The following is a 16,024-nucleotide window of genomic DNA, read 5'->3' as shown; positions in this document are numbered from 1 at the left end:
AAGTGAAGCACCTCACTTATAACTGGAAATTAGCTGTAATTTAATTTAGTAAATTTCCTTCTTGAAATGATGGAGTGTGGCTGCATGAGAAAATGAGTCTATAACTGAATCATTTGCTATATTTAATATTCAGATAAAATCCTATAGCAGGCTTCCATAATTCTCTTTCTTTTTTAATTGGCATTATTTCAAATCATATTACTGAATGAGACTGCAGCCATCTATTTTAATCTTGTAGCTATAGTAATGTTAGGTGATTTTTTTTTTTATGGACAGAAACACTGATGCATTCTGAGTTGTATGTCCCCAAATGTGTGCTCTAATTATCTATCTACCTATCTATCTATCCATCTATCCATCCATCCATCCATCCATCCATCCATCCATCCATCCATCCATCCATCTAGTCATCCATTTATCCATTTATCCATCATGGGAAGTAAGTGAATCACTGTGTATAATATAATTCAATTTTTCAGGCTACCTTCATTTCCTTCTTTTTTCCATGTCTTTTAGCCACCTAGAGAAAAACACTAAAAGAAAACAATCTATGTGTGCCTCTTTATTTCTTTTTAAGTCCTTATTCTGTCTTATACTTGGCATAAAATACCTTTGCCATCTGAGTACAAAATAAATGAAGAAATGTAATAATGAGCTGGCAAGTAAATAGAGCTACACCTGCCATTGTAATTACACAGAAATGTCACTAAGCTTGGCATTCAAGGTACCAGCACATTCAATGCCCCTGCCAAGTCCTGGAGGTTTGCTAGCACTCAGACCTTCAGGTCTTGGAAGTATTCATCCTATAGGATGTACAAAATGATCCATGGGCATAAACAATGAACCTGCATTTGTTTGGTGGCCCCCATTTTCTTGTATAAACTCCCTGTGAATTAGTCTGTTCCTCAAATACCAAGCCAGAAGCTGTTCCCTTGCATTATCAACAGAACCAACAGATGATAAATTTCTTTCCCATTGTCCCTCAGGATTGTGGAAATGTTTTCTTGATCACAGTCAGCTGAAACTCTCTTCCTTTCTTGACCTCAAACTTGACTGTATAAGATACTCACTTGCCCAGAAACCTGTTAACTGCATGTTCTTTTAAGTCCCAGACTAAATTTGGTGACTACTCTGTTCTTTAGAAATCAAACACCCATTTCTACAGAGAAATGATGCCAAATCAGAAGAAGCTGCCCCTGAACTTCACACATAATCTTTTCAACACTGATAAAGTATGAGAAATCATCCCTCAGATCCTCAAAAATTTCATGTTTTCATCAAAGTTTTAATAAAAGCTTGTCTGAATTTCCATAGCATTATTAGCACAGCTTTCCAAACAGCAGAATGACAGTCCATACACTCATTCTCTCTATGCTGACAAACAGAGTCTAGGAATATATGACATCGTACAACCTCAACCTTCCTAATTCCAATTTCTTTCTTCCAAAGACTCTAAAGCTTTGACTTTTTCATCAATCACAATCACCAAGGCTTAGTTTGGATGGGTTTAGTTGAACTGCAAAATAAGAATCTTATTTCAAAGTACTGATTACCTGTCAGAATACCTAACTTTAGTCAGAGCTATTTAAACTTAACATGAATTATTGAGTGCCTGGTGAAAACCCAGATCAGGGGCAAAAACTGTACTTGGCATGTGACAGATGTGACAACTGGATATTGGACAACTGGCCACTTTTAGACACGATGGAGCAGGACAGTCCAGACAAACATGGGCATGTTCCAAGCAAAGGTAGAAAAAGGTCTGGCAGTAGCAAAGGGCATGTGTCAACACAAAGTGGGAGGCAGAACCATGACAAGAACTTGTCAACAACCATGAACAGAGAACTTGTTATATCAAGATAAATTTCTAACTGAACCAACAGGCAATCAGAGACTTTACCTACTGCAGGCTTTCAGTTGGCTGAGGCCATGAGTGATGTGAGTTTGAACCATTTAGAATAGAGATACCACATCTTCTTGATCCAGTCATCTAGTTTTGGGCATTTGGGTTATTTCCAAAGCTTTCCTATTGTAAATAGTGCTGCAATAAACATAGGGGTGCAGGTTCCTTTTGAGTTATTGTTTTTGTGTCCTTTGGATTAAGAAGATGTGGTATATATACACAATGGAATATTACTCAGCAATCAAAAAGATAAACTCATGCTATTTGCAGCAAAATGGATGGAGTTGGAAGGGATCATGCTCAGTGAAATAAGTCAGAAAGAGAAAGAAAAATACCAGATGGTTTCACTTATGGGAGGAATATAGAGGATCCAAATAAGGGATAAGGGGGAAAAAAAGTAATTATAATAAAGTAAAAATCAAAATCAACAAGTTAACTATAAACCAGAGACATTCTGCAGGGTGGGAGAAGGGAGTAGGATCAAAACGGGTGGGAAGAGCACAAGGGACTGTGGTGATGGTTCACGGGTGAGTGGATGGTGGGAATTTCACAGGAACTATAACCGAGATGAGAAAGCATGTATTATACAAAAATGAAGAACGATGTAAAAAGTACATAAAATAATAAAAAAAATAAAGAAACCCCTCTCCCCACCAGTAAAATATCGGAGAGCTAAATTATCTTCATCATTGAGCAAGACTTAAAAGGCAAACACAAATTTGAATTCCCAAAGTTTTCATTTACATTATGAATGAAAAATCACCAGTTTATACTAACAGCAACATTGAACGAAATAAAGTAACACAGAAAGTTTGGGGTTTAAAAATGCATACCTTGGCATGATGTAAGTCTACCCCGTACATGGATAGCTTTTTGGCATTTTCCAAGAAATGCATCTCTGCTTCTGCTGGTGTCATTCCTCTGATAAGAAAAAAAGATGCATGACAATGTTTTCCTCTACCAGGCACTGTTGCAATATTTCCCACTTAGCTTCTTTGCTATCTAATAAGCAAGCCTCCAGAGGGGTCCTAACAGATATATGCTCTGAGAACGAAGGATAACAAGAAAAAACCTTTTTAAAGAAAAAAGTTACAAATGGAGATAGGGAAGGAGAATGTAGCAGTCCCAGAACTGTACCACATACAAAACCTCACTCAGCTCCAGTCCCATCCTTAATGGACTGAAATCAGTCCTGGACAAAGTGGGCAGAAGTAAAGCTTGATCATCCATGCACAGGTAAACATCTGCTTCTGGGTTTCTGCCACTAACCTGTGGCTCTTGTGCAGCTCGATCACTTTGTCTTCCAGTTCCTTTGTGTGGTTTGGTGCAAATCGGAACTCGCTAATATAGTCATTCCCGCATTCATCTGGGTCATAGTCTCCAAGTTCTGACTGAACAGTGTAGGAGCCCAACAGGGCGAGCGTGACGAAGGAGCAGGGCAGCCTTCCTGACACGATGTCGTCTCGCAACTGTAAGCAGAGGTAGTACCTTCCAGGAGCCAAAGGACGAAGCAAAAAACTGGCATTAGGACATGTTAAAAGGAGACTCACTTTCTAGCATCTATATTTTCACTTAGATATAAAAATCTGTGGCTACAAAATACAGTATTTAAGAGCATCTAGGAGCAAGTCAATGCTGAAAAAACAGGGTTTTATTAGCAAAGTACATAAAGTAAAAGAAATTAAAGGCACAATCCTTTAACATCTTTTAAATAATGTTTAAAGTCAAGCGAACAGTTCTCGACACATACCCTGAAATCTTTGGTTGGGCAATTATAATATAAAAATGGTTTTCTTAAATATAATCATGAGGGACCATTTATGCTTAAGGAAGTCTCATCTTGATATCTAGATTAAAGGTCCTGCATATGACTGAGACAAATTTCAGGCATTTCAACAACCACGCTGTCATAAACTATCCTCTCAATTTCCTGCATTTCTAATCTGATAGTCTCTTTTCAATAGAGAATAATTTTTCCTGTTTCAAATTCTCTTTTTTTTTTTTTTTTTAAAGAGGCATGTATTTTTATTTATGTATTTATTTATTTGTTTGTTTGTTTGTTTATACATGCATTGGGTACAGTCAGAAGCGCAGGAGGGTGAGAGAATTCACCAGAGCCAGAGCGGGGAGCAGAGCAGGCAGAAGGACCAAAGGACACTGCTGAGGGGAGCAGCGGGCGGCAGGAGAGGTCTGCGCACCATGTGGGACCCTCCTCCGGTGGCCGGGGAGCAGCCGGGGATTGAACCGGCGCCGCAGAGGCCGCGGGCAGCTTCGCAACCCAGCGCTCAACCGCTGCGCCACCAGGGAGGCCCTCAAATTCTCTTTTTTTTTTCCAATTTAGATACCTTCCTTGATTCCAACTAATAGGAAGACTCACTCTAAAAATTACTACCCTAAAATCTGAGAATCTCATCACCATAAGTAAACAGTTTCAAATTGGGGGAATATAATATATAAAATATAATGTAAAGTATATATAAAATACAAGATGAAATGATTTTCCATATAATTTTGCCAAGGTGTCATAAAATTATTGTATAATAATAGCTGATCTTTTCTGTTATATTACTTTTAAGATTTATAGATATGATAATAGCTCCAGAAGACTCCTAGGTAAAAGCTAACACTGATAAGTTTTAATAATACCTTTCATGGCATAGCACATGGGTCTAAAAATAAAATATGCTTGTAATTTCATGAGAAATGAATTATTAATCTGTTGAAATTGAGGGCTATGATAAAGTTTTAAGATCCTCTCTAAAAATGATTTTAAACTGATGCTGTAAGTAAACTCCATGAGTCCAGATACAAAAAATTTCAGACTTTGCAATCATTACACAAACAGGAAGGAATTATGGACTAAATTTCAAAACCAGGGGTAATAGGTTCCACAACCACAGATTAGCCACAATTAAATGTGACTATTACTAAAAGTCTTTAGTTAAGAAAACATAAGTTTTCTCTGATTTAACATAAATACAAAAGAAATCCTTTGGAACTAGTTTACCTCTCTCAACATGTCTGGTGATATTTCTAATCATTGGAAGAGACTGAAGCTTTTTGAGTAATTTCTTTTTCTTAAGAGCCTTCCAAGCAGGAAGTGAGGTTTAGATAGAAAGGGCAGCACATACTGCACATTGTCACACAGATGCCTGTAAACTTACAACCAGACAGAATGAGAGTCAGGCCTTCTCCAATGCAGAGAAGCCTGGAGAGTTGCACAGCAAACCGAGGGAAGACAGACAGCTACCCAAAGGGACCCTCCTCCTGCTCCAAGCTCAGTAAACTTGTCAGAATATTTGTATGTTAAACCTCTTTCTTAACATCTTCTTTTCAACATGAATCCTTTTCCTTGGATACAGAGGCATGGAAAGGACACTCTTGGATATGTAAGTGTTTATGTGTGTGTGTGTGTGTGTGTGTGTGTGTGTGTATGTGAGAGAGAGCATGCATGACTTTTAAAAATAGCTATCTAGAATCAGATGGCTATATAAAAACGGAGAAGGATCCAAAGACACATTTTTTGTCTTTAAAACAAAGCAGGAACAATAAGAATTGCTCTGTCATTTAAGGGTGAATCCCATCCCATTTGGCTGTGGTGGGTAGATGCCAGTATCTCAATTCCACATGTTTTCCCACAGGGTCAGGCAGAGGGAAGTATCAGCTTAGCAGCAAAGATTCAACTGTGAACAGCAATGATTTGGCAAATTGTCTCTTCAGTTGTCTTTTGTTTTCCATTTCAGAGCTCATGAATGTAAGGCCACCAGATGTAAACGTGCTCTTCTCCAGAAATCTGAAGAGCAGTACAACTCCCCCTACTTGCCTGTCTTTCAATAGCCAACTTTCAAATACCTGGTGATATCTTCAGATAGCTGGGCAGGGTCTGGTGGGTAAAATTTCACATTAAATGAAAAGTGCCAAGCACCACCTGCAGAGATGAGACAAAAATTAGAACTAAACCTTAGAAATTTTTTTCTACTTCTTATTCTAATCAATAGCAAGAATGACCTTAACTCCAAGCACTAAAATCCAGGCAAATTCTGAGCATCAGTGGGAAAAAGGAAGTCCCCCTTAAAGAAATCCACAGATATGTCTGACACTTAATCTAAATTTCTAATCTTTTCCCCTGGTCAAGTAACTTACTTGCATATCTAACTAGCAGGAAATTGAATAAACTTCCTCTCTTTCTCAGGGACAAAGATAAGACTTTTGTAGAAGGAAAAAAGTGAGTATGATATGGATAATCCTTCATCAGACAAGCCTGGAATTGACTGGCTTTATTGCTATAAGTTCCAGATAACTCACATACCAATATTACAGACATGATCCATTTCCTCTGTCCTTTCTGTTTTGTTATTAGAGGTTAAATCCCTTTATAATAAATGTCAAGGGACTCCTCAAATATTTTTATTTTATGGAAAAGTTTGTTGTTGTGAATATTTAAGGAAGTGGGCTGCTCTCTGGGCTGCTGAAACTTCTTACTCAGGGAATTTTTTTTCTTAAAGATTTATTTATTTTTATACAAGAATTGGGGTACAGGCCAAAAGTGTGGGGGGTGTGTGTGAGAGAGGATTCACCAGAGACAGAGCAGGTTATAGAACAGGCAGATGGACCGAAGTACACTGCTGAGGGGAGCAGTGGGCGAGACAGGAGAGGTCCGGGTCTGTCCCTCCATGTGGGTTTCTCCCTGGCTGGCTGGGAATCGAATTTGTGATGTGGTGGCTGCGGATTGCTTCATAGGTTGCATCTCAACCCCTGCACCACCAGGGAGGCCCTCAGGGAAATTTTTGATTGAAGAGGTAGTTGAACATGTTTACTATGAGTTACCAAATTCTATACCTCTTATTAACTTGGACTGATACTCTGTTTTTTTTTTTTTTTTAAAAAAAAGATTTTATTTATTTATACAAGAGGTAGGCGTACAGGCCAGAGGTGCAGGAGGGTGAGACAATTCACCAGAGACAGAGCGGGGTACAAAACAGGCAAACCGACTGAAATACACTGCTGAGGGGAACAGTGGGCAAGAGAGGAGACATCTGCCCCACCATGTGGGTATCTCCCTGGCTGGCCGGGAATCGAACTTACACTGCAGAGGCTGTGGACAGCTTCACAGCGCTGTGCTCAACCCGCTGAGCCAACTCCCTGGTGAGGGAGGCCCTTGGACTGATACTCTTTATACAGTCCGGGTATACCTTGCTTTATTGAGCTTCACTTTATTATACTTCCCAGATGCTGCAATTTTTACAAGACTCTCCACTAGCAAAAAGATTATGATTTGTTGAGGACTCAGATGATGGCTACCATTTTTAAGCAATAAAGTATTTTTAAATTAAGGCATGTATACTGGGCTTTAGACATAATGCTACTGCACACTTTCGGCAGACTACAGTGTAAACATAATTTTTATATACATTTTGGTGTATATAAAAAATTCCTGTGACCTGCTTTACTGCAACATTTGCTCTAATGCAGTGGTCTGGATCCAAACCTGCAGTATCTCTGATGTGTGACTGTACCATTCTTTATTCTGGGGCATCTACTTACAGCCTTTCCAGCAGTGAAAGGGTCAACCAGCTGATAGTCACTGGACATACGTTCTGCATTGTCCACATATATACTAGAAACACTGCCTTACTAATAAGCTCTACATTTTATTAATTCTGTATATATGGGTCATCATTATAAACATCAAGAATACCCTTTTTTTCTACATTTACTCTACATGATCATTTCTTGTAAATTCTATTGATCTTGTTTTTTTTTGTTCCTTATGTCCTTTTATTTATTTATCTTTTAAAGATTTATTTATTCATTTACACAAGAACCAGGGTACAGGCCAGATGTGCAGGAGGGTTAGAGGATTCACCAGAGACAGAGCGAGAAGCAGAATAGGCAGACTGACGAAATACACTGCTGAGGGGAGCAGTGGGCGGAATAGGTCTGCCCCCGCCATGTGGGACCCTCGCCGGCAGGTGGGGATGGAACCGGCGCTGCAGAGGCTGCAGACAGTTTCACAGCGTGGCACTCAACCGCCTGCACCACCAGGGGAGGCCCTCCTTCTGTCCTTTTATTTTTTTTTTTATTATTATTATTTTTTTTTAATAGAGGCATGCTTTATTTATTTGTTTGCTGGTTTGTTTGTTTGTTTTGTTTATACATGCACTGGGTACAGCGGGAGGGTGAGAGAATTCACCAGAGCCAGAGCGGGGAGCAGAGCAGGCAGAAGGACCGAAGTACACTGCTGAGGGGAGCAGCGGGCGGCAGGAGAGGTCTGCGCGCCATGTGGGACCCTCCTCTGGTGGCCGGGGAGCAGCCGGGGATCGAACTGGCGCCGCAGAGGCCGCGCGCAGTTTCGCAACCCAGCGCTCAACCGCTGCGCCACCGGGGAGGCCCTCCTTCTGTCCTTTTAATGGAGTAATTTACCAAATCTTGGGTGTTCTTTACTGGAACACTGTTTACATTTGTTCCTTCCACCCAATAACCATGCTAGGCCTTGCTTGTACTTTGCATGAGCTACTGAAAAATTCCTGCCCATATTACTGGCTACACTGGAAGAAACCTTTTCTCATGCTGTGGACATGGCGTTATTGCTCTCACTCTAAGATTCTGTGACTTTACAGTCCAGCCCTTATGCTTCAAATACTCTCCTAGAACTTCAAACACTATCTTCTCCCCCTTAAATGACTTCTGGAAACTCCATTTTCTCCAAAAGCACTTCCCAAATATTCAAAAGGGATAGGATTGTAAGTACTTCCTAGTTCCTTTCTTTACACTATTCTCTAGTGCATGTGGCAAATACTGAGCTGCATAGGATTCCTATATTTCTGTCATAAATGGCATAGATCCACTTACTCTAGTTCATTCTTTTTTTTTTTTTTTAAGATTTATTTATTCATGCATACAAGAACAGGGGTACAGGCCAGATGCACGGGAGGGTGAGAGGATTCACCAGAGACAGAGTGGGGAATAGAACAGGCAGACTGACGAAATACACTGCCGAGGGGAGCAGCAGGCGAGACAGGAGAGGTCTGCTGCACCATGTGGGTAGCTCCCTGGCCAGGGATGGAACTTTTGCTGCAGAGGCTGTGGACAGCTTCACAGTGTGGTGCTCAACCGCCTGTGCCACCAGGGAAGGCCCTTTTAGTTCATTCTTAACACTGCCATTCATATCACAATCAAGGTGCCATATATGAGGGACTTACCTAGGGTGACTTACAAAGGACTTAGACTGTGTATAGGACTGGGTACCACCGGATGCTTAATATAATTTTTAAATGATTCAGAAAAGATTATTGAAACACGAGCTATAAGAATTATTGACCTGATTTTAGCTCATTCCTTGGTTGAAATTATCTCTATATTCTACATATAAGTGATACGATTCGGTATTTGTCTTTCTCCTTCTGACTTATTCTGCTAAGTAAAATTCCCTCCAGGTTCCATTCATGTTTCTGCAAATGGCAAAAGTTTATCTTTTTTTAATCGCTGAAATATCTGTCAATCAGAAATGTTTCTTGTGATTATATTTTTCTCACTGTCCCCAACAATGTCCTTTTGTTATTCTAAAAATAATTTTGTTTTACTTTCTGATTTTTGTTTTACTGATTGTTTTACTTTCCTATTGATTCCTATTCACTTTCTGTTAAATGAATGCCTTCAATGTTTGCCAGTGATGAGGTTCATAAGGAGAACTGGTTTTCCCAGAGGCAAGTGGAATTAAAGCTAATGGAACAGTTATGGAAAATGGAAGTATTGCTCTTTTATAATTTTTACCCACTTCAAAGTATGCCTCAAAATCCAATGAACATTTAACAATGTAATTAAACAATCTCATAATAAGTTTAGTGTAAACACTCTAAATCGGAAATTAAAACATAACAAAAGCATAAGAAAGATATTTCACCTCAAAAATCCTCATTCCAGGAAAGAGAGTCTCAAACTATAGTGGGCTTAAGTGTTATCCGTAACTCACAGAAAACACGTTCAACAAGCACTGGTTTGTTCAGAACGCCAGTATCTCAGCTCTATCCAGCAATCTTTATTCCTGAGATTTGGATTATGGCCAACGAACTCATAGTTTTACCCCTTGTGATTCTAAGAGGTAGGGCCTGGAATATTTCAAAAATCACTAATCCTAAGGAATCACTTTTCTACAGTTATAATCCAAATAACTAGAAGGTTTTGCATGGTATTTTTTGGAAACAGTGGGAAAGCTTAAGAGAACTGCAATTTACATCCAAATCAAGAAAAACAAATCCAGTTAAATGAGGCATAATACTTAAAATTTATGAGAGGGAGATTAAAGTTGAGATACATATAGAGAATTTGGTTAGAAACAAATCAGCTGGGAGGATATGATTATGCAGTAAGTGGGTTTGCAGGCCTGTGTCTGCTCAGAGGATGGCCCTGGTTAAAAACAGGAAATGAGACAGTTTGAATGCATTAAAAAGTGCTATAATGCTGATATAGGATTTTAAATTACAAATTTATGATAAGTAGAAAATTGTGAAACCAAAGAGAGTTCATTCTCATGAAAAATTCTAATTTTAGTCTTATATGCCTGCCAAATCTTAAAATTTCTAAATAGATCACATTTATACCATAATACTATATACTGTATATTCTACATCATAAAATTGCTATATCATTAATATACTGTATGCATATAGTTATTATTTAGAAATTTTAAGATCTGGTAGGCATAAAAGATGACTAGAGTTGAAATTTTTTCATAACAACAAATGTTTTTGAGAATTTTCTCATAAATTTGTAACTTGAAAATCTCTATCAGTTTGATTGGCAGTCTCTTGAATGTCTTATTCTAGAGACATACGGTGAACCCCCAGCATGAAAATGATAAATACGTTCTTTAGAACTTATATTTAGAAAGAGGGGATTATATTAAGTACATTGAATATAATACCTCTGCCTTGGTAGAATGCAAAATTTGTAGAATTGCAAATTTTATCATCTCTTAGAGCACAGGAAACAATAAATAGAGAGGAAGCTACCAAATTCCATATTTCAAAAGATCCAAATTTCCTTATCTCATCTTTTATCTGTAATATTTTGACTTCATTTTCTTTATGTTGCAGTCAAATATGCATAATCTTTAAGATGAAAATATCCTTTAAATCTCACTTTCTGATTGCCCCTTTTGCTTTCTTCCCTTAGAAACACAACAAAGCAAAAACAGACAGTTATAAATCAGAGACATCCTGCAGGGGAGGAGGAGGGAGAGGGATTAGAGGGACGGAGGGACTGTGGTGATGGTGCACGGGTGCATTGGTGAAGGAAACTCTATGGGGACTACACCTGAGGGGGTGGGAGGAAGCAAATATTGTTAAAAAATGAACAATGATGTAAAAAAATTTAAAAAATTAATAAAAAAACTTAAAAAAAAGGAAGGCAGGAAACAAGATAGATGGGAAATGACAGAAAAAAGGAATTCTATTAACAACAGAAAAAAAAACTTTATACAGCCCTTCTTGTAACAATACTATGATTTATCCTTAATCATTGTACATCTTTTCAAAGTACTTTACAATTATAAATTATCCAAGTACAAAACATTCATTAATTAGATGTATATAGAGAATTTATGCACACAAAATATTATATGTTCAGCATAAAAAGTTCTTAGAACATATTCATCATCTTAAATTTGTTCATTAGTACTCTGGAACAAAAAGAAACAGTGTTTTTACCTACTTATCACAACTGTAGTTGTCTGTGGTTTTGATTCCAATTTATTTATATTAAAATACTTTATTATCAAATTTTGGGGTAGTGAATGTATTAATAATTTTTTCTAAGAAATATGGTAAAGATATTTTTATTGCATAGTTAGCAGACTTAATAGACATTACTTTTTCTCTTCGTTTGAGATATTTATCTAGTATCAAGTAATTTCAAATTGCTCATTACCGATTACTTTTTTATTAGTACTTGGAGTATTTTGACATCTCAGGACATTCAAAAAAACTAGAAATAATGACTTTTTTAAAATAATAAACTACTGAAAACCTCAGTGGGAATGATGTGCTTATTACTAAACTAGTATTTTAAATTTATCTTTCATACTTGCATAAAACAAGAAACAAAACCTTTGAAATATGGTTTATAATCTTGAAGTAAGTTTTTTTCAGTGTCTTGAAATTAATGGGATAGTCTTGCTTAAAAATAGCTTCTGCCATTAAAATCATACACACTTTAGATTGATTTGTTTCATTTGCCTAACACTATTCTAGTAAAGTGTCTATATTGTTAAGATGAAAAAAATAAATTTATCTTTCAACTAGAATTAGTTGTTCAGGAAAATTAATACGGATTTTGATAAAAATATAAACTACTCTAAAAAATCAAAGTTAATATAACTGTTTAAAATACAACATTTCATCTTTATAAAGACTACCCATGTTTATAGTCAAGACAAAAGCTATAGAAAAGAGCTAAAAACAATTTTTTAAATTCTTCTTTATTACAGCATACTTCTGGAAATTATTACTGTTGATATCTTTCACACTCTTCCAAAAATTTTCCATGTATCTATATATGCACAATTTATTTCAAAAACAAATTTGGTTTTTCTGGCCTTACTCATATCCCATTTATGAGACATATTTACACTCCCTCATTTAATTAATAACTGCCTAGTATTTCATGGCTAGTCCATGATTAATTTAGTCATTTTTTCATAAGTGGATATTTAAGTTGCTTCTAGTTTTCTGCCTCTGCACATATTATTATGATAAACTTTTCATACTTTTGCACTTCTTTCTTACAAATATGCTGGATAAATTCCTGCATGTAAAATGAAGGCTCAAAAATAAAAACATTTTCAATTTTAATAAATACTGAAAAAATGTCTTCTTAAAGGATTGTATCCATTTATACTTTTACCAACTGTGTACATATTTGCCAGTGCAGCATGTTATTAAACTTTTAATATCCTGTTTAAATCTCTGTAAATCCTAATAGACTAAAAGTGATGTCTTTTTAATTTGCCTTTGTTAGTAATATTTAACACTTTGATGTCTACTAGCTACTTCTATTTCAATTTAGTGAGTTGCTCATGCAACTGTTTCATCCATTTGAAAATATTCAATCCTTAATTTGCCTATAGGAGCTGAGAACAGAGGATATCACCAGATAGTCAACTTCAGTGTGACTTGTTACTTCATGCCTACACTATCAAATGACTGTATTTTTAAGCTTGACTTTTTTATGGCAACTAGAATATAACATTAATAATTAAGTTTGGAACTTTCAAATGATTAATTGCCAATAGGGGTCAACTGATTAAATTATATTTCACATATGTATCTGGACATAGGAGTTGGTCAAATGTCACAGACCTTTCATTGCAAGTTGCAGTGATTAAAAAGGGTATCTGAACTAGACAAATATGCTAAAGATCAAATGTACCTTTTAAATATTTGTATTCACACTAGTCACATGGGGTATAGGCTATCATTTATGCTCCCCCCGAAAATCTTCACATTTCCATGTAAAATAATCCAGAAGAACTTACTTCGAATCTGTTTTTTAATTTCTTTAGCAGGGTCCAACCAATTCTGAAAAGGAAATGACATTTTTGAATTTGTACCAGGAATGTATAAAAATGACTTGATGTTGATCAGGAAGAGACATGTACTAAGTATATTTGAGAGTGAGTTGTTGCTGGAAGGCTTGCCCTGGAGCCAGGCCACATGAGGGCCCAGACACTGGTCTAATGAGAAAATGTGTGTGCACAATTCATGTTTGACAACAACCTTTTTGTTTACAATCACTGCCTTCAGGGATTCCAGCTAGCACAGAAATGAAGAAGGAAAAATTAGTGGATCTATATTCAAACAAGTTACTAGAATAAATTAAAGTACATCTAACTTGATATACCAATATCCAAGCAATTCAGTACCATTTAATGACTTCCATGACTACAGATTCTTAGATACCTACTTAGAAAACTTTCCCAGTAAATGAACGCTTGTTTCAGATATATGATTTTTCTCATCAGAAAACTGATGCTTAATAATAGACTTAGACAGTTTGGTGAATTCACAAAACACCAAAACAAGCAACATCTATGAACAAAATTTCTGACACAGTTTCTACCACTAACACCACAGAAACAATCTCCTTTACATTAGTTTACTGGTAGTTGTGAAGCTTACTAAGGTGAAGCCCTGAATAGACTGCATCAGTCAATGAGTCTGCAGAGGTATTACATCAAACATTAAATTCCTACTTAATGCATTAGACTAGTGTCAGGTCAGCAGACAACCCATCTCATATTCTTATTTGGCAAAATATGAGAGCATAAATAAGAATAGGACAGTAGTCCAGTGAACATATTTTCTATATAAGTATCAATATATTTGATTTCCATTGGCTCAAGTCCACTGAAATAGAGCACCCAAAAAATCACCATATAAAATGCTTTCCTGGAACTATATATAATGCAAGCTTGAAAAACAGAAACATTTTATGTTTCCAGAATATTCAAGATTAAAGGAATTGTCAAGAAGAAATAAGGAGGCTAACAGCATTTAGGAACTCAAAGTGTTAGTGTTACAGAGCAATCCCGATATGAAACAGGTTGCCTGACTGTGGGTCCTCACCCATGTGCTTAAAGGGGACTTATTAATGCTAAACTGCACACAAAAGGTTAATAAAAGGTTTATTTACAAGGGAAGGGGAAATGAGGAAATGAATAACTCAGGGAGAAAAAGAGGGAGATAAATTTGTAAATGTGACCTACCTGTTGTGCTGACCTGGAATTCCAATGACCCACTAAGAGCTGGCGAAAAGCCAAGCACCATGGGGCCCAAAGCACAACCCCTACCCACATGGCTGGTTATATACCCAAACAAAAACATGGCTGCTTAACTCCACCCTCAGGTCCTCGCAACCCTCCCTTTGGTGATCATGGGATTTGTAGTTCCCAGTGTCTTGGTGGCTCTGGTGTGGAGTGGGGACAGAGTCCACAAAACCTGTATGGAGTTTGCTCATGACATCCTTTCCCCCTAACAAAAGTAGTAAATATGGGAGTTTGAGGGGAAGCAGAGCAAATTGCCCATCTATTCAGTTTTATATGCTTTCATGCACCAATGATTAATTTGAAGCATAATATTTTGTATTGTTTTTAATCACACACCTTTTGGTTTTCAGCATCCCGATATGTAAGTCCAAAGTAATCTTTTTCTAGCAAGTTCAGATGTTCACATACTTTATCAAACAGCACTTGGCCTCTGGAGCGTTTCTATGGCAAACAAAAGAGAAAAACAAGTCAACACACAAGTTCTCCCAAATACCGATTACCACATACAAGAGCAAACAACATTGTTTGTTATAACTTTTCAGTAAATGAAGATCAGGTATGATCATACCACCATCTCCTTTTAACTAGGAAAAAGGCTCAATGGACCTATATTTACAATAAGACTGCCACTATACACAAATAAGCAAAACAAAAAATTGCTAGTATGACTGAGTAAGCACAGAAAACCCACAATGATTTCTAAACAGAAGTAGCTGGGGAAATGATGTAGCACTGGGAAGCCTCAAATGTCTTGTGAAATATAAAATCCCGACGGTGAAGAGCATGAAAGAACCAATAAAAGCCACCTTTCTGGAAAGGACCAATAAAAGCCACCTTTCTGCACTCAGGTAAGAACCAGTTCTTACAGCAGATTCCACACAGCAGCAGATCTGAGTCTGAAAATTCACCTTACTTCTTGTTTTAGGCAGACCTTCCTTAAAACATATTTCAATTCCAGCTATGGGTTACTTTCTAAAATCCACTAAAATGATTTCATTAGATTATTTTGGTTTTTGCCACAAATTTCAGTTCTGTATTACAGTGATTGACTTTCTCTTAATTTCATTTAGAAAAAATCCTATTAAGTTTAAGAAAATGTTCATTAAATTTAAAGATTTTAGATATCATTAATAAATAGAAGATAGAGATGCACATGCTATATTTTTTAACATAAAGTAGTGATTTGGAGAAAGGTTATCATCCAGGGAAAATCCATCAGCTGAATTCATAGTGACAAACAGTATTATATTTTCATCTAATGCTTAAAGGTCTCTCAACATGGCCTTGGAGTCTGAGAT

General features: G+C 36.9%; 1 protein-coding gene across 15 annotated transcripts in view; it reads right to left on the bottom strand.

Annotated features, from left to right (window-relative positions):
* The window catches only part of EPB41L3 (erythrocyte membrane protein band 4.1 like 3), a gene marked incomplete at both ends in the record, with an annotated part of 105,096 nt that overhangs the window by 35,237 nt on the left and 53,835 nt on the right, over window positions 1-16,024 (bottom strand). For all 15 annotated transcript variants that reach the window (XM_084252813.1, XM_084252807.1, XM_084252815.1 and 12 more), the window contains 5 exons: window positions 2,737-2,824; window positions 3,173-3,391; window positions 5,756-5,831; window positions 13,437-13,479; window positions 15,063-15,167. In XM_084252813.1, coding sequence (XP_084108939.1) covers window positions 2,737-2,824; window positions 3,173-3,391; window positions 5,756-5,831; window positions 13,437-13,479; window positions 15,063-15,167 — 531 coding nt within the window. The remainder of the gene's footprint in view (window positions 1-2,736; window positions 2,825-3,172; window positions 3,392-5,755; window positions 5,832-13,436; window positions 13,480-15,062; window positions 15,168-16,024) is intronic.

Source organism: Talpa europaea, assembly GCF_964194135.1.
Source record: "Talpa europaea genome assembly, chromosome: 13".
NCBI classification, from domain to species: domain Eukaryota; kingdom Metazoa; phylum Chordata; class Mammalia; order Eulipotyphla; family Talpidae; genus Talpa; species Talpa europaea.
This window is presented reverse-complemented; position numbering and strand designations above follow the sequence as displayed.